Raw genomic sequence first — 22,574 nt, 5'->3', positions numbered from 1 at the left:
TCCCTTGCACTTGTCCTAACAAAGGATTGCTGCAAGTTGGGATCAAACTTGACTCCTGTCTTCCCCAGTAGTGCCTTGGTGGGTGCTGCCTGTTCTTTGTGTTTCTTGAAAAATGGATGGCAAATTCCCTGCTCTTTTGCTGGCTCTTTGTGGGAGGCTGTTGTGGCTCTGCATCCAGTTCTACTAGCAGGCTCTTAAGCGCTCCCCAAGTGAGATATCAGGCTATTTCCTGCATGCTCTGCCTCGGGTGCACAGACCTGTCAAAGCTGTAAATTGGATCTACCTTGTCCCTTTGGATATGGGCTTGGTCTGTGCACATTTTGATGCAAAACCATGATGCATGTGGAGCTAGTTTACAGCTGGCAGTAAAAAGGAGCATGAGTGGAATATGATTACTACTGTTTTAAGGAGCTTTGTCCCCAAGTCCTTGCCAGGGAAAGTAATGGTCTGGGCCAATGCAGATCTGCTATATATTTTGTTGGTGAGATAGCACCTTTAAGGTGGAGATGTTCTTCAGTGTTGTTTTTCCAGTCTGCTGTGTTCAGTGCCTGTCTGCATCATATAATGTGTTGAAAGGGCTGTCAGTGCCTCACATCCTCACCAACAAATTAGTTTGACAAATAAAGAAATTACCTTTGCTACATGGATCTCAATGTAGCTGGAGAGGCTGAAGGTGCCTGCCAAAATCTGGAAATGTTATAAAATGAGACTTCAGTTGATGCCCTTACATACCTCTTATATCTTTGCTGACCAGCATGGCTTTTGTCCTCTTCACTGCTAGGCTGTATGTCATGGTGAGCAATCTGTGCCATGCATTTCAGTGATGTTTTCTGCAAAGTTTTAGTGACAGAATCTTTCGCTGCAGGATTGATAGACAGGTTTTGGAGGTTTGGTCTGAGGTCAGAGCTGGGAGCTAGAAATGGTCATGTGCTGATTTTCACTGTGATACTGATAATTTTTTGCTTTTATTTTAATATCTGCAAAATAGAAGTCTAGATACAAAGAAATTCAAATGCAGTGGGATTTGCTGAGAAGGCTGTGTATACAGAGCTGAGCTAAGCTTAGCTCTGTATACCCAGATCCAAAGTAACGGATCTAAAGTAACGTGATCCACGTTACTTTAAGTGGGTAGGCATAACTGTAAGTTTAGCCAGTTCGGCCTAAAAATCTTGCAAGAGTTCACTTGCCACCATACTGCACATTTTACATTTCTCACTCACTGTTCTTCAAAATATTCTGGCTTCTTACAAGAAACTACTGAAAGAGCAATCTTTTTGTGCGCACTAAGATGTGTGACTGCCGCATCTGCTCCCCCTCCCGTTGTATTTACTCGTGCTCCTCTGTAACTGGCAGCCTTGCTGCCCTTATCCCTGGGGAAGTCCTTCATGCTCATTCGTGAGCCCTGAAGACCCCTTCATTTCCATTCCCTTTCACAGTGCCCCATCTCTCTCTGAGGTCTCGTGTTATGGCCTCTGTAATGGGGATCAAGGAGGGTCAAGGACAGTGGTATTCCCCTGGGAAGCCATCTGCATTGTGGCTCTGGTGGCTGAGACTGCTGCCTGAATGCTTTGTGCCCGCTGCCCTGTGCTTTACACTCACTCCTGCGTCAGGCATCGAGGGTCCTTCATGCTCCCTGTCCTGTACCCACAAAGGAACGGGAGCATCCTCGCAGCCCTGACTTCTGACTGCTTTCAGAAGATACGCCCCTCCATCAGTGCTTGTTTATATACACATAGAAACCGCTCAGCTTTATTGCTTTTCTGGATGTATGCATGAATAATGGGACCATCCCAGAGAGAAAAGAAGGTGTGGGGGGTTTTAACTGCACATTCTGTGTCATGTAGTGTTTTAGCCTGCCAAAGGTCATTAGGGGTTGGCAGCAAGAGATGTTTATGGCTGGCCTCTCGCATCTCTTTAAAGCTTACCTTGTGCCTTTGGAATGTGATCCAAAGCCCACTGGGGTCAGTTGGGAGCTGTCATTCTGCAGAGGTCGGTGGACCCTGAATGGTGGTGGTGTATTTCATTTTTCAGCTCTGTTTTTATCTTTTGCTGTCTGGTAAGAGTTTATAAGTACCTGCTTTTATACACTGTCAGCCCATAGAGCTGGATACATATGGAGCTTTAGCTTCATGAGAAGATGCATTAATAAGTGGCAGTCTTGCTCTTTTGTCCCTTTGTCCTTGTAGACACCAATGTTTATGATGGTCAGTGCTTTCAGTGACTGTGTTAAGCAGCTCCACAGACTCAGGTCTGTGGCTGCCTTTATTAATGCAGTAAGAAGGTGTGCCTCTTTCAGTCAGCAAGCCAAGTATCTTGCCTTCAACTTCAGCCGAGCGGATGAAAATAAATTATTTGTTTTAAATATAAAAAGTCTGACGGTAGAAATCAGATCTGTTCAAAGCTGAATTTGAAATTAGCCTTCTATATATGATGTTAATCTCTAATTTATTAAAGCCACTTAAATGAAAATAAAATAAAATTCAAGCTCTGTATGTCTGCTGCATGGAAGCATAGAAGAGCATCAGATCTCTGACCTGCTAGAAGGAGCTGGATCTAGGAGTAGCTGAGCTGCTAAATGAGCTTTTGGTAATGATAAAGTTGCGTTTTTTCATGTCAGTTTTTTCAGGTGTTCATTGTCTCAGATTCAGTCAAATTGGTAATCATTTGGGAAGTAGTAATTGGCCTCTTTCAAACTCTCTGTAAAGGGAAAATATGAAATGTTCAGATCTTCTTATTGCTGAAGAAGGTTGTGACCAGAAGCAGAAGAATAAATTGTTTACAGACAGTGTTTTCTGTGTCCTCCTAAACAGTACTTTTTAAATGCAAAAATATCTTGATTTTTTTTTTGTTAGTGTATCCTAGATACTTCAACTCTGTTTAGCATGCATTTAGATGGTTATTTTGGGAAAATTTTTAATTATAATTGCTGTCAGATAAAACTGGATATACTAATAAATATAAAACATCACTCACCATTTCAACATAAAACCATAAACACTGACACAGACTAAGCAGATGTTCAGTTACTAATTTATTTTTGGTGTTCAAATAAATCTGGATGATCACAGTACATACTGTGATTGGCAAAAGTGTATTAACAAATAGGATCCAGTCTTTCTGTAAGATAATATTTAGTACAAATGCAGGAGAAGGTTATATCAGATTCAGTGTGCATTTCCTTGAGTGCTGCTGTAAAAGAGCATTACATGTGTTTTCCCTTGAACATCAGTCTCACATCCAGCTCCCAGTCACGGGCAGGTACAGCTGGAGTGGCTGTGATGATCTGTGCAGCTGCCTGTCCTGCTCTATCTGCAATCTTGTTACTGCAGCAGGGACAACTGAGTCGTGTGTCTCTGCTCCTGAGCTGCTGTGATTTATAGGCTGACCTTGTAATGGGAATGGATGCTGATTTCCACCAAATTTAGGCCATATCAACAGATGTGCAGTCCCTGCCAAGCTCTCTGTGTAGGGTGACTAGATAGAGGATAGGGAAGCTGCCTTGGGAGCCATGCCTGAAGGTACTTTGTGGGAGGAATGTGTCCTTGAAATCACAAACTTGCTGCAGGTGGAGGCGATGGAGGGATCGCTCATCTGCAGGGGAGCAGGCTGCAAGGTACCCTCTGTGTGCTTTCCACATCATTTCCTGTGGAGGCTGAATCCAAGCAATCCCAGCTGAAGGCCAGGATGGGAATGCAGGTGTCTCACACAGTCACAGACATTGTCACAATCCTACCCTGAGGTGGATAGAGGACATGTGTGTGCCTGTGCCTGCCTGTTCTAGCTAGACATCCCCACGTAGCAGCTTTCTTCTTGCACTGTTTTTGTGTGGCTGTTAAGCTCAATGCACTAGAAATCACCTGCCAAAACCTTTATTGAGGATGATCATGAGTTGCTGAAAAATAAAGAAATTCAGGCTTGTTTCCCATGGCAACTTTAACTCAGCATAAGTATTACAGTAGAATATTAATCTGTAATTACCTATGTTCATGCATGTTAGGCTTGGGTGTAGTTTTAATAACCTACTTCTCCATTCAGCTTCTTACAATGCTGTTTGTAGAGAAATGCTGTTAAAAATACATGTAACATAGTGACTTAAAAGTATTTTTTTTCTTTTTACTACAAGTAAGTAAATATGTATATATTTATCACCTCTTTGTCAGTTATGGCTGTTATTATGCTATTGTTCTTACATCAGAATGCTTTAAATTTCTGGAGTGGCAGTAAACGGTTCATATAAGAGCCCTTTCAAATGCATTTTCCTGTTTGCATTGAGTTTTTGAGCCAACTTCTTTAGGCCTTGTAGCTTTAGAGGGTTGCACTGCACCTGGTGTCAGACCTGCACTTGGAGACCTCTCTCATTCTCCCAGTAAGTGGGGACAACCTTGCTGTGACCCATATCAATCTGACAGGGTGGGTTATGACTTCAGGCAACAGAATTAGCAGTATTTATTTTAAACCTGATGAGCTAGAGAATATGAACAGTTATTGAACCCAAGTCTCCTGGAGAGCACAACCATGAGACCACCAGGCAAGACATCTGATGTACGAAAAAAAAATCAAAGCAATTTTTTATTTAAAGATATAAACCCAGCATTATTATAGCAACAATTCTAAAATACCAAGGCACTCAGGTGGCCAATGGCTGCAGTCCTAACCTGGCCTAACCTGCTCAGCTTTTGCTTGGTTGTTGACAGGCTGATGAGATGACTACTTTAAAGCAATCAGTCATGTTGCCCTTTCCCTCACAGTGTGCGGAGATCCCACATCAGTTATGCATCCTGGAGTGCAATTTCCCACCTGTGCTGTTTGAACACTGTATCCTTAGCTGTGCAAACATTACACATAGTTTAGGTGACAAGTTGCAAAGTTAAGTAGACTTGTTGTTACAGCAGAAAGTAGTTGAGCTGCAGTCACCCTGAAAGGAAAAGATCCAAGCTAGCTCAGGAATGTGCTGGATTGTTTGCCTCTCCATAAAGCCACTGGTGAGGGCTACGTGTGCTTCTTGAAATACTCCCATCATGTGCATTTCTGAAGTGAAGGGGATGTGAAGTATATCCAGGTTTGTATATTTGCTGTGCTTGTCCTGCCATGTGCATGGCCTGGTGTGGTTCTCGATGGTCAGTGTGTGCCTGCTGCCCTTTCACAGCCTCTGAGGCATGGGAAGTATTTTGCATCACTCCCAGCATAATGTTTTAACTAGGCAGTATTCTGTCATGGCATAGTGCCCAGCTAGTGTTACTTGGGGATGATGCTTTTCAGGCTGCCATGGTTCCTGGGAAATTGTCTTTGCTGTGTTAAAGTGGTCTGTCTTAACTTTGAACAAAACCTTCCTGATAAAGAAGCAATGCAGCTCAGCTCTTTTAGTGAGAGGGACACAGGACGTGCTTAAATCTTGTGGACTTTTCCCCCTTTATGCCAAGCTTGCTGTGCAACCATCCCTGTGTTTTCTTTGTTGATCTGTGCACTTGTTAGCTGGCAAAATAACTCTTCATAACATTATTTAGTTCCTTTCTGTCAGGCAGAAATGTGCTGCCATCAGCAGCTAGTTGTGATGTCTGTAAAACCCTGGGTATTCATTTACATGCACTAATGTGCCCTTTCTACCCATCCCAGATGTTTTAGTGTCGTTGGGAACATTGATCATTTGTCCTGCTCAATATCAGGTGAAGAGGTTGGGACTTGAAATGATCTGATAATTCTGCAACAGGGACTGCACAGGCTGTTTGTCTGCCATAGAGAGGAGTGGATGTGAAAAAGGATATAGTGTAGTTGCCATCTTGCAGTGGAAAGGTAATACTTGGAAATGTGTGTGTGTGCTGTTTTTAACTTGGTCTGAGTGCTAAACTTCCTCCAAACTGTCAAGCTTAAATTGTTGTTGGCTGTGTCAGTAGAGATGTTCTGGGTGGTTAAATGTATGTCAATAGTGCTTGAAGAAACACATTGAAGTGTTGATGTCTGATGGTCTATATTTCTCATCCCATGTGTGAAAAGAGGGAAATTCTGCCTTATTCTTGATGTCTGGGTCCTGCTGGAAAGATCAAAATAGCTTAGTGAGTTTTGGCAGGGAAAGATGATGCTGGTGGTGAGAGGTAGGAACCAGCCTGGGAGAAAATGATTACTGGAAGTTTTGTTATGAATGGCAGGACATGGGTTGTGAGCCTGCTGTCAAGATTTCAGGTGCAACGGCAGGCATGAAAAACTCCCAAAGACCACAGTGGTAAGTTTAGGAGAAAAGCATCATTTGTGAGATGTGGATCTTCCTTTTGTTGGTCCTTTAGGAAGGGACTTGAGCTGATTAAGTACTTCACTTTGTATTCCATACTCTTTAGAAGAAAAAAAAGATACTTTTTCATGAGAGTGAATAAGACAGTCAGTGAGTGTGAGTAGGGGTGATCACAGGAAAATGCAGCTGTGAGTGCAGCCTGGATGGCATTGGGGTTGTGTTTAATGCAGTGATGAGAGGTGTATATAAGATGAGGTCTTTGTTGCAAAAATGAGAAAGGCAATGTTCTGGCCTGTGTCTGCTGTGGGTATGAAGAACAGTTGGGAATTTAAACAACAGCAAGGGAAATTCAGATTAGACATTAGGAAAAACTTCCCAATGATAAGACTAATGAAACAGGAGGATAGAGTGAGTGCCTGGGGAGTATGTGAGTCTCTCTTATTGGAGTCGGTAAAAACAGCCTAGACAAAGTCAGAAATTATTTAGGGGGTGATGATGCTGCCCTCAGGCAGGTGCATGGACTAGATGTCTCTTTTAAAGCTGAAGCTCCTGGAGGCATGTGATTAGATGGGGATTTCAGCTTCTATTAAAGAAAGAGAAATGGTCCCTCACCCTCAGAGTTGTAAGGCAGCACTGGGAAACAAGAGCCACGTTTGATGTCAGTGCAGAACCCAAAATGCAACTCAAAATTTATCTTTGAGGAAATCTAGCCTTTGACATTGGGCTTCAGTGTCTGAGCGTTGGGGGTAGGAAGTGTGATTCACCTGAGAGCAGGGGGAAGAAGAAATATTGGATAATCAATGGTCAGGCAGTAGAATTTTTCTTCATGTCATCCTATCCCAGTGTTTCATGATCTTCCCATATTCCTTCCAGTTCTCTTGTGTTTTGTTTTTGATGTGTATTTCCTTTCATGCTTTTCTAGGATATAGTAGTACTTTTAAATGTATCAATTTGTTAGATGTATGCTTATGTGTATTTTAAGCTAGGTAGTGATGGAAAAAAGAAATTTGGAGGTCAGCTGTTTCCCCAAAGACCTTTTGAGAGGTTTAATCAGTACACAGAATTACTTAGCCAGGACTAAGGCGCTGAGAGGCTCCACAGTGTGTGTGCAGGCAGACATCCTTTGGAAAGCCAGCATAGCCCTGATTCAGCAGAAGTCCTGCTGTTCCACACTGGAGAGGTGTTGCCTTTATGGTACTTGTTTTGGTTAGTTTAATAAAAAATTTAGAAGTGGGGAAAAGACCTATGAGGTCATCTTGGTTACTGCCCCTGAGGGCCAGTGCAAGGCTGCTCACTTGGAAATGGCTTTAGTTAAAATAATAATTAAGGCAGAGGATGGAAACTGGGGAGGCAGATCTGTTCGGCTAGTGCTGTCCTTACTATGTCCCTTTTCGATTTTAATTGCCTTGGAAAAAAAAAGAAAATCACAAGGCTTTAAAAGCTCTGATTCTCTCTGCTCTTCAACGCCCCCACACCCTCTCCCCGATCTTGGAGGCATCAACTCTCATCTGTCAAAGTGTAAATCAGCAATTAAAACACAAACAGCGAAATGCCAAAGATGACCCGAAGCACAAAGCAACTGACAAACAAGTCCGGACAAATCGGCGGATAATTTATAAGCATTGCCCTAAAATCTAATTATTTGGCAATTCGAATTTGCAGCCGGCCAGGGCTGTGCAATAAATTTAACCCGCCATAAATTATTTAGGAGCAGCCCGTGGTGTAAATCAAAAACACGAGTGTTTGTTTAAGAAATAAGCTCCTTGTGCATAAAATGACTTTTTTTTCTTTAAAGAGGAGGGGGGGAAAACCATCCCTGAACAACATGAGCTGGTGCTAAGCTCTGTCCCTCCACAGACACTCCCTTGCATGTTCTGCCCCTACCTTTTTTGAAGGTGTAAACATTTCTTTTGGTAAGAAGTTTTATGCTTTTCCTTATCAGACAAAATCTGTTTCTCTCAACAGCCTCTGCTTGTTTTTATTGCATTTTGAACAGTCAGCTCTGATTTTTATGGGCATCTTTTATTCTTGTGTTTATTAAACTTCTTCACATGAGGGTTAGAGTGAGGGATAAATTATTCTCTGGTAGTTTTTGAACTGAATGGGCCATACGGTCCTCCTCAAATATATAACTGTGTCCTGAAGTGTGCCCTGTCCACTTTGTACATAGGTGTCTGGATCAAAAGGTTTTGAGAGCTGGGAAGCTCTTGCTGGCACTTTGTTCTTTCTCCATAATGATAAGCAAAAAGGATAAGCAATAAGATTCCTTTATGGGAATTAGGGTAATTTCAGGTGCCTTCTTCTCTGACTGGAAATTGTTTAGCAAGTATAGTCTTGTGCTTGTTCATTTCTTTTATTAACAAGATCAAGACAGCTGAATTGATGCATCCCTGCTCTGGCGTTAAAGGGAAGGGAGTTTCATATAGGACAACTGGGTAAGTAAGGACTGGGTTTATAGCAGTGCTTTCATATGCCGTTAAGAATTTTTCAAATCCCTCTTAAAAGAAAGTCCCTAGCCATTCCACAGTTACCCTGCTGCTGCTCAACCCACTGGCTAGGGACAGCCAGGTTGCACAGGAGACTTCTACCTGGAACTTTTTTTTAAACCCTTGGTTTTTCAGAAGGACAAAAGTTCTGAGGAAGCTGTCACATAGATTTGCTTGGAGTACCTTGAAATAGTAAATGTAGGAGTGTTATAAAGAGAGTGGACCTGGTAATGGATCTGTATAAGCCTCTGGCTCTGTAGGTTCCTATTGTTACTGTGTTTGGGGGCACAGCTGAGGGGAGGGACAGGGTGCTGATGTTTTTTTCTTTAAGCGTGTTAATATTGATTTTAGAAGCTCTGTGTTCCAACAATATAAATGCAAATGCCTGTAATTGGGAGCCTTGTGCAGAATTTCTCAACAGAAAACATGTTCAACTTCTCTGACAATGAAAGGAAAATAAAAAGCCACTTATTTATTGGTGGTGGTTTGAATCCTGGATTTCCTTTCAAGTTACTTTGCAGTGCTAAATAAAATACCTAATTGCAGTGCTCGCAAAATTCAAATGAGTACATTTGTTCTCTGGTAGCTCGCGGCTATTTGCAGCCTCTGGACACCCTCAGCATTATTTTAGCACATCCATAACTCCTGGTTGTGCTATAAGGAAAAGCTGCTGGTGGGGGCAGAGGGAAGGCTTAGAAGCCCCAAATGCTGCTGGCACAAATCACTGCCAAAGTTGGAACATTTGCTCAGTGTTGGAGTGGATATATGTGAGGATCTCAAGGTAACACTTTGGGATGGTCAGGCTCTGATAGAAGAAAGGAAGTGTCAGTGAATCTCTGCCCTTAACTCCTTCATGCTGCTTTCCTCCACCTTTCCTGCCTGGGAGGAAGCAGGGAAGGTCCTTGAATGGTGGAGATGGAGCTGAGCATGTTGAGCTCACTGGGCTGCTGTGAAACATGAGAGAGCACCCGGCTGCCTTCCTGCATCACAGTCTCTTGGGGGGTTGTGTGTATGAGTGTCTAAGTGCTCACCGTTTCATAATAATTACTAATGAAATTCTAGATCTGTAATAACATTTCAGATATCTAAAACAAACCATATGCTTGTTAAAAAAAAAAAAAAAAAGAGAGAGAGAGAGAAAAAAAGTGGAAACAGATCTACTTTAAGTCATAAATTCTTGGTAATAGAGGCCTCTTTTCTCCCCCCTTTCTGTTTATGTTTGATAGATATTTTTGTTTCTGCAGGAATGTCAACTCTTAATTTCATGATGTATCATGGGCTTAAGAAAATTGAATTTAATAAAGGCAAAAGATGAATGGCACCTTTAAAGGTCCCAACACTTGTCTTTATTAGCAGGACAAACTGCAGGGTCTCCAAACACTGCTTCTCTCCAAATGAAAGTTTAAATGAAAAGTACAGCAGTGTCACAGGTTAAATTTCATTGCAGGACTGGCTAACGTCGTTAGTGAGGAGTGGGGCTGATTTCATGGGGCTGGTATCTGTTGCCTTAGATACCAGTGGAGCAAACACTGCCAGAGACTGGAAAAATCTCCGCTATAGGAAGTGTGCAGATAAACTGCTTTTTGGGAAAGGTTCCTTACCACTTGTTTCAAAAACTGACCCAGTAAGCCCAAGGGAGTGGCAGCACTTTCTCCTAAGATGCTCTAGCTGCCTCTGGGGTTCCACCCCTGCTCCTGGCCAGGCACTTCTCACAGACCTACAGTAATTCTGGATATTGTTACATTTTCCACATTTTTAAAGTATGGCTTTTTATTTCCTCCGTCTGTCTTAATCCGACCCTCCTGGAAGTGCTTTTTGCCTTTGGTTCTGGAAGGCGAGGACGCCTTTGTGTATCAGATCAGCAGCAGCCTGTCTTTCAGTCTCGCTTTGCGTCCAGCCACTTGATGGCCCCTGAGGATGTTTGTGGTCCCTTAGGGTACATCCCAGCATTGCAGCACAGCCCTGCTCTGAAATCCAGCCGGTGTGTGTCCCTCTCTGGAAAGGGAAATGTTTGTCTTGCCTTGCCGTGAGCTTGCCTTGCTTCCATGATCACCCTCTGGGTGGGATGCAGGCCTAAGGGGCAGTGAGATGCCCCAGACCCATTTGAAAGATGGAATGATGTTATTCTGAGGTTAAGTCAGGCTCTATTATGGCAGCCTGTCTGTTGACTTCAAACTTTGCAGTCTGTTTTCCTTCTGAACAGAAGTTTGCTGCTTTCAGAGCCTGTCTGTGGTGGCCCTTTTGAGGGGAGGATCAGCTGTATCCAGCTGATTTCTTACTGTCTTGGGTTTCCATGGGTCCTCTTGGGTGGCTGAAGCTGGTGAGTTTGGCTGCACCACAACAGGCAAATTGGCTAATACTCAAGTGTTTGGTGTGTGCCTTCTCCTTCCCTTGGAGCCCCTGGGTCAAGTGTGCTCTCTTTCCTGGGAAAACTTGGTGACTCCCAGTGGGGTGGTATGGCAGTAGGGAAGGATGTGCCCATCCATCCACTCTGCCTCATCCAGCACAGCGTGCACAGGGAGTGGCACAGTGGACCATGAGGAAATGCATAAGCCATGCGTCCTTTGCAGCTTCACTGCTCAATGTCTACACCTGGGCACTTCCACACTGTTAACACTTTATTTGATTTTTACATTATTTCCTAACTTTCCATCTCAGCAGCACGTGCTCTCCATGTGCCCTGGTCTGGGCTGTGCCCTCCTGCACTGGGGAGCTGCTCTGCTCTGTCCCTGGGCTCTGCCCACCATGGAAATTGGGTGTTTCTCCTGGCTATTTAAATTATCTGTTGTTTCCATTTACACACCCAGCTTCTTGCCCTCCTGCTGCCTGGTGGGATGGTGATGTCATCAGCTCATATGTGTAACCTCACGATAATTTCCGCCTGCAGGTCATGAGGGTTGCAACCACGCTCCAAAAAAGTGTGTTAGTTCCTCTGCAGCGGCTGCATTTTTCACATGCTAATTTTACTCACAGGAGTTGGATTTTTTTTCCATTTTTTATTATTTCTTATTTGTCTCTTCCAGATGTTTTCAGGCAGTTTTTTTTTTTGTCGTTAAACTAATTCCATTCATGTTTTAAAAATTTATGAAAGCACTAATAAAAATGTCAAAGTGGTAAAAATGTTAGCTTTTGCTCTGCTTTGATTAAATTTTGCAAACTGTTTTTGAATATTAAAAAGCAATATTTTTTTTATTCTCTCTCCCTCTCTCTGTTTTTCTCTAGAAGTGATTTGAGAGGCTTGTTGCATGGATATCACTCAGCAGGCTCATTTGCACTCCAGAACCTTGGTGCCATGGATCTCTATTAAATAACATAGACAAATTATTCTTTAAAGACACCAAACAAATTGTCACTTCTCCTCTTACATTAAACTAGAATGAAGAAAGGGAGTGGAGAGGAGGGGGGTGAACACAAAGGATTTTATCGCTTTTATTCAGTGGGTGGCTTTTTTAATTTCATGTATATTTTTTAATAATTGAGAAATCCATCGCAACTGGATTTGTTTAAACTTTTTATTAACAGGTTCATGTAAATTTTTGATTGCTGATTATTCAAATAATTGAACATTCTTCTGATGAAGGAACGTTTTTATTTCCCTATCAGCATAAATTGGCTACAAAGAGGAAAATGAAGCAGGGCTTGCTACTGTGCTGTATCTCATAGGGATGGATGTGGGGGAAGCTTTCAGCTCCTCTTCCCAGTCTGTTGGAGGAGGGCAGTCCTCCTCAGCCTTTCCAGAGAAGGAGGTGCTTCATGCAGTAGTCCCTGTTGTCTTTGTGATGGTGTCCTCTAAAAGGATGGTGGGCTGGAAGGGTCGAGACTGGTCTTGGGGAGGGCACAGCCCCTGCAATGTCCTTGCCAAACAGCTGTGAGCCCATTGTGAGCACAGCTTCATATTCCCTGGGTAGCACATGGGACTGGTGTGAGACCACCTTCCTTAGGTTCAGCTTAGGCAGTGATGTGTGCAGCTGCAGTGCTGAGCACGGAGACCTCCTTGCAGCCTGTCCCTGCTGCGATGAGCATCAGCACCATCCTCGTCTGTTCTAGTGGTGTTGGATGTGCTCTGTGCTGTGGCACCACCTTCCCACTTCTGCAGAGCTTTGTGTTGAGTTTATTTTTGTTTGGGGCTGTCAGGCCACCTCGCTAGATGGGATCATTTCCATCTTCATTTCTTGTTTGTTTTAAATGAACAGCTGCTTTTCTTTTTGCCCTATTCAGGAAATCATCGAATTCCCTATCCTGAAGCTGAATGGCAGGACGATGGAGATCGAATCCACCTTTCACATGTATGTTCAGCCTGTGGTGCATCCCCAGCTTACGCCCTTCTGTACAGAGGTAAAGTGCAAAGGTTCCCTGGTGCTCCAAGAGTCTCTCTGGGAAGCAGGTTTCCATTGCACCAGGACTCAGGTCGCCTCTTCACGGTGCAGCTGCAAGGCAGTGTGTCATGCCAGTCTTGGGTTAATGACAAAGAGAATAATTTTTTGTTATTGCAGTAATGTGTAAAGACATCACTTTGGATTCATAAATAACTCTAGCTGTGATCAACCAACTAAGATAATTGTATTTACAGCTAAAAAATGTCTCAGTAGGGTGACCACCAAATAAACACACTCATGTTAGCTGATGTTCAAAATCCTGTAACCTCTTTATGAGCTCTTGAAATTTTGCTGTTCTCCTCTGTGGTGGGGAAGATCAAAGAGAGCATGGACTGAGGAAAGACAGTGCTTTGCAAATGTGTGGTTCAGAGGCACTAAATGACTCTCCTGTGGGCCTGCATGTTAGGATCTGGGGAGTCCTTCAGAGTGGTAGGATAATTCACATTTGCATTTTTAAGACTTTCCTTTTGGTTGTTGTAATTGTGGGCCACTTGATTGCTCTTTACTTGCTTACTCTCATTGCTGAGGACAGCTGCTTTTGAGCTGTGGCCACCTTTCCCCAGATATGGAATGAAGGTGATAAATGTCATCCCTGATGGTTCAGAGGAGTTGAGGAGCAGGGGTTTGGTTTTGTTGTTGATTTGGGGTGGCTTTTTGTTTTGTTTTTTTATTTCACCGAAAAAGTTAACTATTTTTCCAAGTGTGTTTTCCCTCCTTGCCATAATCACCAAAAGAAACTTTAAGTTCCTTTTGCTTTGAGCTTTTTTCCCTGTCAGTCCAATGGTTCAATTTTGGCCAGCACAATCACTAAAATACTGACTGTGGGAATCAGTGTATTCAAGTTCTTCATCTGTCCCTGTCTTGTCACCAACACCATGATGTGTTTTCCCCTACCTCTCTGGCTACAGCCTTAAGCCCGTGGAGGGCTTGTCCCACCTGTACTAGCCTGATGAAAAATGACTCCTCTGTGTTAGGTAGAGTCCCCTCCAGAACCAACCAGCCCCTTCCATATTTTCACATTGTAAAAACAAATACTTATTTTTATTCTGCTGTAACTCAAAACCGTCTGAAGGTATTTTATTTAAACTAAAAAAAAAAAAGAAAAAAAAAAAAACCACTAAGCCCAGAAAACATTATTCCCCAGAGAAGAGCTTTCAGAAACCTATAAATGTGTGAGAACAGAGGGTTATAATGGAAATGGTTTTGCAACCTTAATGCTAGAAGGCTGGGCAACTACTTTGGCTGTCCTTGTCCCCATGAGACTTGCTGGACATATGCTTGTACAAATGTGATAAATCTCACAGCTTGCACCTGATCTTTGCTAAAGACAACGTCATCTTCTAGAGCTGAGCCCAAAATGTTGGCCTTGCAAGTCACCTAAATTCTGGAGAGAAGTTGTCTCATTTACTCCCACCAAAACTCCCTTTTCTGGAAATCTCTCTATTGCGTGCTTTCCCCTGTTTCTAAAGACTGCAGCTCTGTTCTTGCACAAGAGTCTGCATGAGTTGCTTGCTGTGTGCGTGTGGGTCAGTTTTGTGAGCTGAACAGAGCCTCCAGCCTGCTGCAATCTGAGGACATTCAGAGCTTCTCTAGATGATGACCTTGTGACCAACAGCCAGCCCATCTATTGCTCCTGTACTGCAGTGATGGTTTCTTGGTTTTCTCTTGCTCTTGGGGGTCTGGACCAGGTGTTTGTGTCTCCTGTGTGGAGCCTTGAAGCAAGTCAAGCTGAGTGTGTCTGTGTGTCTGTGATGGCTGTGCTTTTGCAGGATGGGCACAGGTGTCCCAGGTCAGCATTCTGCTGCAGACTCTGACATGAACCTCAGTCTGGCATCATGCCCAGAGCTGGGTGAAAATGGGCAGTACTGAGGCCAGCAGGCAAAATGACTGCAGAACCCCCACCTGTGTCTATCAATGGTGCAAAAAGGCTGCACTGCCAGGTTTGGCAAGTCCTCTGTTATTAACAGCATGGATTAGAAAGCTGGTTTTAATCCTAGCCTTGATGTCACTGGCTCCTGGTTACCCCTACATTTTACCCCTTGCTACTTAGTGCTCAGCATGGCCCCTGTCCTTCCTGGCTTGGCAGTCCCCTGGCCTGTTAAAGATCCCCAAGAGTGGGATCGTGGCTGGAGATGTGCTTGTTCCTGAGGCCCATGTATGGGGCTGAGTTTGAAACCCTACCCTGAGAGCCACTGGTGAACCTGAACAGTGGGGTGCCACTGGTGCAGGTTTGCTTGAGACCCCAGGGACACAGCCAGGATGTGCTCTTGCAGAGCTGCTGCCTGAACTGCTCCAGCACTTGTTATCGACTTTCTGCTGGTTTATGTTTTCTGAAAAATACTAATTTTGCTAAATGCCAGTAAAGGGCTTTGTCTAGGCACCTCTACTTACAAAGGTTGAGATTTATTGGCCTCTTTGTCTACAAAGAAAGACCAGGCCTGATTATCAGATGGTACACCAGAGACAAGTGCTTAGGTAATCAGCAAACTGTCTTGGAGTAGAAATACGATGATTTCCCAGATAAACTCTCTAGCAAAAGCACTGGTGTTGACATTACACAGGAGCCTGTCTGCTGTGCTGCTGATTTCCCCTCTCCCCCCTGCCTTTGCTAAGCAGTAGAGCTGCTTGGTGTAGACTCTGTGTGGAAGGGTTACTGGGGTTGTTTGACATTACTCCTTGGGTTTGGATTACCTCTTCCATCACTCTTCCTTCTTGAAGACAACAGCACAGCATGGGAAGGGTACTTGGAAGGGTGGAGAGCTTGTTGCCTCCCTCAAGACATTGCTTTGCTTACCTTTTGGTGTGTCTGTGCTCTCCCCTGGCTACGGGATGTTTCTCCAATTCCCCACATCAATGGCCAGGAGCTTTCTTCCAGTGCTGGCTCACTCTGAGACCTCATCTCGTCCCCTTTCTCCTGACCTGCTTCTGTAAAACAACAGGTCGTGAAACTTGGTTATTGTGAGGGGAGAGCTGAATACTTAGGTGGAAAAGTTGTTAAAAGCTGTTACTAGGTGTATAAAGCTCATCATGCCTTGTTGGAAGATGCAGATGATTTTTCTGGTGCCCAAGAAAGTTCTTGCCAGGAGCATAAGGAGAGGTTCCCTCTACATGCAAGGTGCTTGTACAGATCTTTTTGCGATACTTGGCTCTCTTTTTATGACTAATTTTTATTGATTTTTTTTTCCTGAAGGAATAGACAAAAAAAAATACAAAAAGATAAAGGCATTATAGCTTGTGTATGTTCCCAAGTACCTCATGCTTCTTGGGATAACCAGTGAAATTTTACAATTGTACAGTTTTGTGTTTTATACTTCTTCAAAGCTGCAAGACCAGATAATGCTGCAGAGATCCAATGCACTAGGTTGGATGTGGCAGATGGACATAACTGATAACAAAAAGTATCAGAAAGGATGAGAGAGTAGAAATCTGGTCCAGTTTGAGCACTCTGACCTTTATTGAAATGTACCTATGGAGCAGATACATTCCTTTGTATTCATGTGTGTGATTTCTGCAGTGTGAATCTCGTGTGTGTATGCTTGGCAATGTGTCCTTGTACACACAGGCTGGTGCTTTGCTAGCCTGGCAGGGAAGGGCAGAAGGAGTTTTGGGCAAGAATAAGCAGTGACTCTTGGTGACACCTCTGCATCTGCCTCCATATCCCTCCCTCCTCCTGATGGGAAATATCTGGATGAGGCCATTATACCCTGTCCTCTCATGGCATCAGGGGTGCAGTGCTCCACAGGTACTGTCCTGAGGGTGCCTGCAATGGTAGAAACCATTTGCATTAGTACTGGCTGAGATAGTGAAATGTCACCTGTCATCCTTAGCACAGAAAAGACTTGGACCTCTTGGAGCAGGTTCAGAGGAGGGCCATGAAGATGAGCAGAGGGATGAAACACCTCTCCTGTGAGGAAAGGCTGGGAGCTTTGGGGCTGTTCAGTTCGGAGAAGAGAAGACTCCCAAGAGACCTTGTGATAATACTCCCAAGAGACCTTGTTGTGACCTTTTAGTACTTAAGAGGGCCTATAAGATAGACTTTTCAGCTTGGCCCCATTGTGACAGGACAAGGAATAATGACTTTAAACTAGTCAATTAAGTGTACAGAAGAAGATTTTTACATTGAGGGTGGTGAAGCAGTGGCACAGGTTGCCAGAGGTAACATTTAAGGTCAGGTTGGATGGGGCTGTGAGCAACCTGATCTAGTTGAAATGTCCCTGCTCACTGTGAGGGAGGTTGGACTGGATGAACTTTAAAGGTCCCTTCCAAAACAAACTATTCTATGATTCTGTGTTCCTTTCTGAGCACACCTTTCTGTCACTTCCAGAGATTTGGGCTGAGCTGCTGTCTGAAAGGCAGAACCAGCACTTAGCAATAGGTGAACCTTCCACCTCTGCCAGAAGAATACATGGAGAGAAAGATGGCAAGAAAAGCAAAAACCACGCCAGTGAGTTTTAAAAATTGCTCTAAAGAGCCATGCATTAGTTCCTCAAATCTATTTGCTTCTCAGAGTATAGAAGTCTGTAGGTAGCAGCTGTTAACACAATTAAAATAGAGATTATTATTAAAACAGTTTCCCAAATACAAAAGAGTGTCTATGTCCCTCCACTTTCCTAAAATTCCACTTCATAATGGCTTGATGAACTTGAGAAACACACCTAGAGGAACTCTGCATTCTTAAAATTAAAATACTTCCCCTAAAAGGTATGTATTGCCATTTCATGGAGTCACTATGAGAAAATAATCTTTCCACTTACAGTTTATTCAGTGAGTCAGGTATTTGGTATTCATTAAATGTAATTACAGTTTAATTGGAGTTTATTATAATTTCTTTTTCTGTCCTCCGAGTTCAGTGCTGTAAGCCAAGCAGCCAAAGAAACTGAGAGATAGAAACCATTTAGCTTCCTTCAGTTGCCACATACTTAATAAAGCAGAGCCCTCTGGTTTGTGAGAGGACTTATCTTGTACAAGTAGTTTGAGCTGGTCTGCATGGAAGAGTTACTCCTGGCTGATGGTGTGGCCATCAGTATCTCTCAACTGGATGCTGTGGCTTCCAGAGGCATGGATGCTTCTAGGTTGTGCTTGACCTTTATTTTATGAAAACGTGTGAGATGTGTAGTTTCAGGAAAGTGCCATATGAAGTGAAATCCCATAGTGTGCACTTGTTCTAATAATGATTTTTTTAATTACTTGGGTGCATTGATGGCAAGCTACTGAACTCCAATATTCAATATGTTAAAAGACAGTTTTGTCAGTTGGAAGGCAGACAGAAAAATTGTCTGTTTTCCATGTGCCTCAAGCTCTCTAAGGCAGACACAGGCAGAGGCCTGTGAGACTGCATCTTTTAATGGATGTGTTTAGCTTTGAGCAGCTGGGCAGTCTAGGAGCAGTCAGTAGGAGTATCTGTTAGCAGGACCTCTTCTAAGGAGCCTACTGGAAAACAGACTAGACAGGGCTCTGAAGAAAGTGCTTTTCTTCAGATTTCATTCCATTATTTTGAATACAACTTTGAACTGCTGAGGAATGCTGTGATGGACTATGGGAACATGGACATGCTGTCTGCGCAGCTCAGGGGAGGATGACTGGGTCCACTCCAGGTCTCGCTTGCCAATATTTCTCTGTTTGGTTCATCTGACACTGAAATTGTGGTGTCACTGTGACAGCAGAGTAATGTCCAGAGACCTTGGTAGTCACCACTGCCTGTGTACATCAAGGCAACACCAAAACTGCTGAAGGGCATGTTGAAAAAGGGCGTCATGCTGGTGTATGATACTGCTCCCCAAATTGATCCTGCCATGCTGAGAATTTGCAGGTTTGTGGTGTGGGTAGGAACTCCACTACATTTCTGTGTTTGGGATACAGCTGTGCCCTTTCCTGTGGCTGGGGAGCAAGCAGGGTTACTCTGCTGTGGCTGGTTCCTCATCATCACCCCTGTGGGTCACAGGAGCATGTTTTGGTTGCAGAAAGATGGACAGGAGAGTAGACCTCTCTAATGATCTTTTGAGTGCCGCTCTGGTGACTGCTTTCCGTTTGTCTCTGTTTCAGCTGACTGGGATTATTCAAGGCATGGTGGATGGGCAGCCGAGCCTCCAGCAAGTGCTTGAGGTAAGCAGAGTAACCTTTAGTTCTCAAACTCTGACCTCTGGTCTTGTAGTCCCCTCTTCATCTCTTTCCCTGCACCCTCCCCTTGCTGAGAATCGAACCGCGTAATTTGACTATGATTACAGCTTCATTAGAATAACATTTGCTGTCACACTGGTGACACACTGCTGAGATTATTGAACCATTGATCTGTCATCTCCAGCTGTTCATGTCAAGGGTGCTGACAAAATATCCAAACTCCTGCCAGTAAATAGGAGAAGAGGCGATTCTTTCTTGAGCCAGTTTTAAGGCGCCAAGACATTGCTCAAGACCACTGCTCCTGGAGATTCTGCTTTCATTTCTTTTCCCCTCCCTCAGCACTTTATTAAATTATTTTTCTACCTATTTAAATGCTCAATAATACATGTAGTATAGAAAGAAAAGGCCTCTGAAATCTAATCTAAAGGATGCGTGAATGCAGATACAGCCCTAATAATACCTTCTGCTTAATGTGGAATTCCCAGAGCATTTAAGGCTTAATTAACTTGGAAGTATTTCTCCATCAATAGCTTTTGTTGGTAGTCAGATAGGGAAGGAAACCTCCTCAAGCAGAGCCTACTTGGGCTGCAGGTTGGTGTTTGATGCGTCATCTCTGTCAGGATTTCCACTGCTGTGTAACCTAATTGTTCCTAATCAGAATAATTGCAACAATTGTTTATCTGAGGAAATCAAATTAAAGGTGTTAAAATCCTCCATGGAGACAGCATTTGATGGGCACTCACATCAGGGAGTTTAGAAAGGTTACCACTGCTGTCCCCCACTCTGGGCAGACTCATGTGAGGCTGGCTGGGAGATCGTTTTAGCCAAAGGGAGTGTGGCTAAGAGGCTGGATGCTGCTTTTCTGGAGAGTTTTACTCAGGGGGATGTTGTACAGTCACAGGAAGAGGCATTGACCCCTGGCAGGAAAGGCTGTGTTGGTGACATGAGACTGAAGATGGTGCTCTGCAGAGGGGGTGTCTCACATCCATGCAAACCCCCAGCTCTCCAGAGAGCATACAGCAGTCTTGCTTGGCCATAAACATATGGATGCATGAGCCTCTTTCCCCCAGGAGGGAGAGCCCTCTTTGCCTGGATGGGTGAATGTAGATTGCCACTGGAGTATTCCAGAAAATGGTTCATTCTGTTTCTATGGAAGCTTCTTAGAGTGTGGAAACACTTATGTAGAATTTTTTTTTATTTGGACAGAAAAGGTGTTCATACAGCAGCATGTTTCTAGGTTAAAATGAGATTCAGGTCAGGCAGCTTCTGAGGCAAGCTGGTTTGCTCAGGAATGAAAGGTGTCAAGCAAGGGAAAAGAGGAGGGATTTCTGTTGCTCAAGCATTGAAAATGCTGCTAATGAAGTTGCATAGTAACAGTTGATTGCCTGCCACTGCAAGATTTTGGGAACATCATCTGCTAGTTTTAGCTGGACTGAGTGTGTATGCAGGGCTTCTGTCTGTGCAGGGTTTCTAGTCTAGGTTAGTTCCTTAATCCCTGAGGTGGATTGCATCCTCCAGGTTAACATGGCCCATTTTTTAAGAGGACCCAGAATGTCTGTCCCTGTGGGAAGTTGTTCAGGAATAGTGGATCCACTTTAAATCCACACTACCCTGAACAAGCACTACTTTAGAACTGTAAGAAGGAAAGAGGGATCCAGCCTGGAGAGGAAGGGGACACCTGGCTTTGCTTGTTACTGCCACACAGCGCCTGTGTGTGCCCAGCCCTTCCATTTCTTTCCCCTTCCCATATCCCCCTGCTGCTATATGAATCAGTGTATGTGAAAAATGCTGTAGGGGAAGGGTGCCATCTCAATGTACCTGTCTTTTCTCCTCACTGGAGGGGACAAAAGTTATGTTTCCTACGAGCCTCTTTGGTACAGGGAGAGGAGAAATGCCAGGTAACAGCACGGTTGTGTCGTCCCGTTAACGCTGAGCAACTTTCATCCCTCCACAAGCAGAGCTGCTGCGGTGTCTGATAAGATCATCTCTCCTCTGGTTGCCTGATGTCTCCTATCAGAAATCTTCAAAGGTCCAAACGTGCTGTTGTTGAGATGGCAAGCAAAGAGAGAAGAGAGAGAGGGAGAGGTTGGATAAGATCACAATTTTCTTCTCTCTTGATTGCAAGCAGCTTATCTGAGTTTAACTCTTGTGGCTCGGCCTGTCTCTGCAAAACTCATCCTCTTTTCTTGCCTTCCTTTCAGAGGGTTGACGAGTGGATGGCAAAGGAAGGCCTCTTAGATCCCAGCGTCAAGTCGATTTTTGTGACCTGTGGAGACTGGGATTTGAAAGTGATGTGAGTATGGGAGGGGAGGGAGATTTTCCTGGGCTTTATTGCTCCATTCTTGCTTGTAGTGCATATGTCTTTGTCCTTGCAAGCCTCCAACTGTCCCTACTCATTGTTTCTTAGGGAAATTGTTGTTTGCCATGCATAATTGGGAGAGGAAAGTTGTTTCAGAAGACAGGTGGGTGCTGGGCGTGGTGCAAGATCACTGCCTAGGATATTCCCTATAGCAAATGAAACCTTTCAGAACGCAAGAAAAGTTTAAACTGGAGCTTTGGGATGTTTTGCCTTTTACCCAATATAATTTCCAAAGGGATGGATATTTCTGAGTGCATACGTGAATGATCAAGTGATGATCCTTACCTGACTTCCTGTATTTAAGGATTTTTCTGTCATCTTGGCACAGTAATTCAATGTGAATCACAGAGTAGTCTTTGGAACAGAACACAAGCAGAATAGAAGCCAGGTCTGGCATGCTCCAGTGGTGTTCTTATCGTTAAGGTCATCTTCATCAGCTGGGTGAATATCTGGCAAGTACCAGGTGGGGGCCTGCACTGGGATCTGCAAATGTTAGTTTATGTGCATGTTTTGTTAGAAAAATAGCTAGGCCACAACCTAAAAATGTCATTGTAAGAATGGAGCTAAATGTCCGAAAATTAAATTAGTTCAATCTCCAAAGTGTTTGCAGATCAGTGTCCTATAGAGCTGAATTCCTTTGGATTAGTATAATCTTGCTTCAGCTTTCATTTCCCTGTGGTGCTGGATAAAGATTCCTGTTGTTATCACAGCAGTAAAGCATGGGCTTGACACATCCCATCCTAAACTGACAGCCACAACTCGTTAGTAGTGTTACTTGGTTCTCACTGTGACATTGGTTTCCCCAAGCTGGAAGCCTAAATAAACTGCACATAGTCTGGGAGCAATCAGCACCAGTTCTTCCCTGACAAGTAGTCTTTGCAGAGTGGCAGCTCCTTGCCTTTTCTTTGTGTAATTAGTGAAACATGAAATATGGGGTCCAAAGCTCAGCACAAGCACTAGTGGTGCTGAGAAATTGCCTCCAGACAGAGACAGAGGGGTGGTATTTGAATTTT

General features: G+C 43.7%; 1 protein-coding gene across 4 annotated transcripts in view; it reads left to right on the top strand.

The window, feature by feature from the left end:
* ERI3 (ERI1 exoribonuclease family member 3) overlaps positions 1-22,574 on the top strand; it is a 129,522-nt gene that overhangs the window by 10,807 nt on the left and 96,141 nt on the right. For all 4 annotated transcript variants that reach the window (XR_010029024.1, XM_063165959.1, XM_063165961.1 and 1 more), the window contains exons 3-5: positions 12,928-13,044; positions 19,128-19,187; positions 21,404-21,495. Coding sequence is in view for 3 of the 4 variants with exons in the window: in XM_063165959.1 (XP_063022029.1) it covers positions 12,928-13,044; positions 19,128-19,187; positions 21,404-21,495 (269 nt within the window). In the remaining variant the exon portion in view is untranslated. The remainder of the gene's footprint in view (positions 1-12,927; positions 13,045-19,127; positions 19,188-21,403; positions 21,496-22,574) is intronic.

Source organism: Melospiza melodia, chromosome 11, assembly GCF_035770615.1.
Source record: "Melospiza melodia melodia isolate bMelMel2 chromosome 11, bMelMel2.pri, whole genome shotgun sequence".
NCBI lineage: Eukaryota > Metazoa > Chordata > Aves > Passeriformes > Passerellidae > Melospiza > Melospiza melodia.
This window is presented reverse-complemented; position numbering and strand designations above follow the sequence as displayed.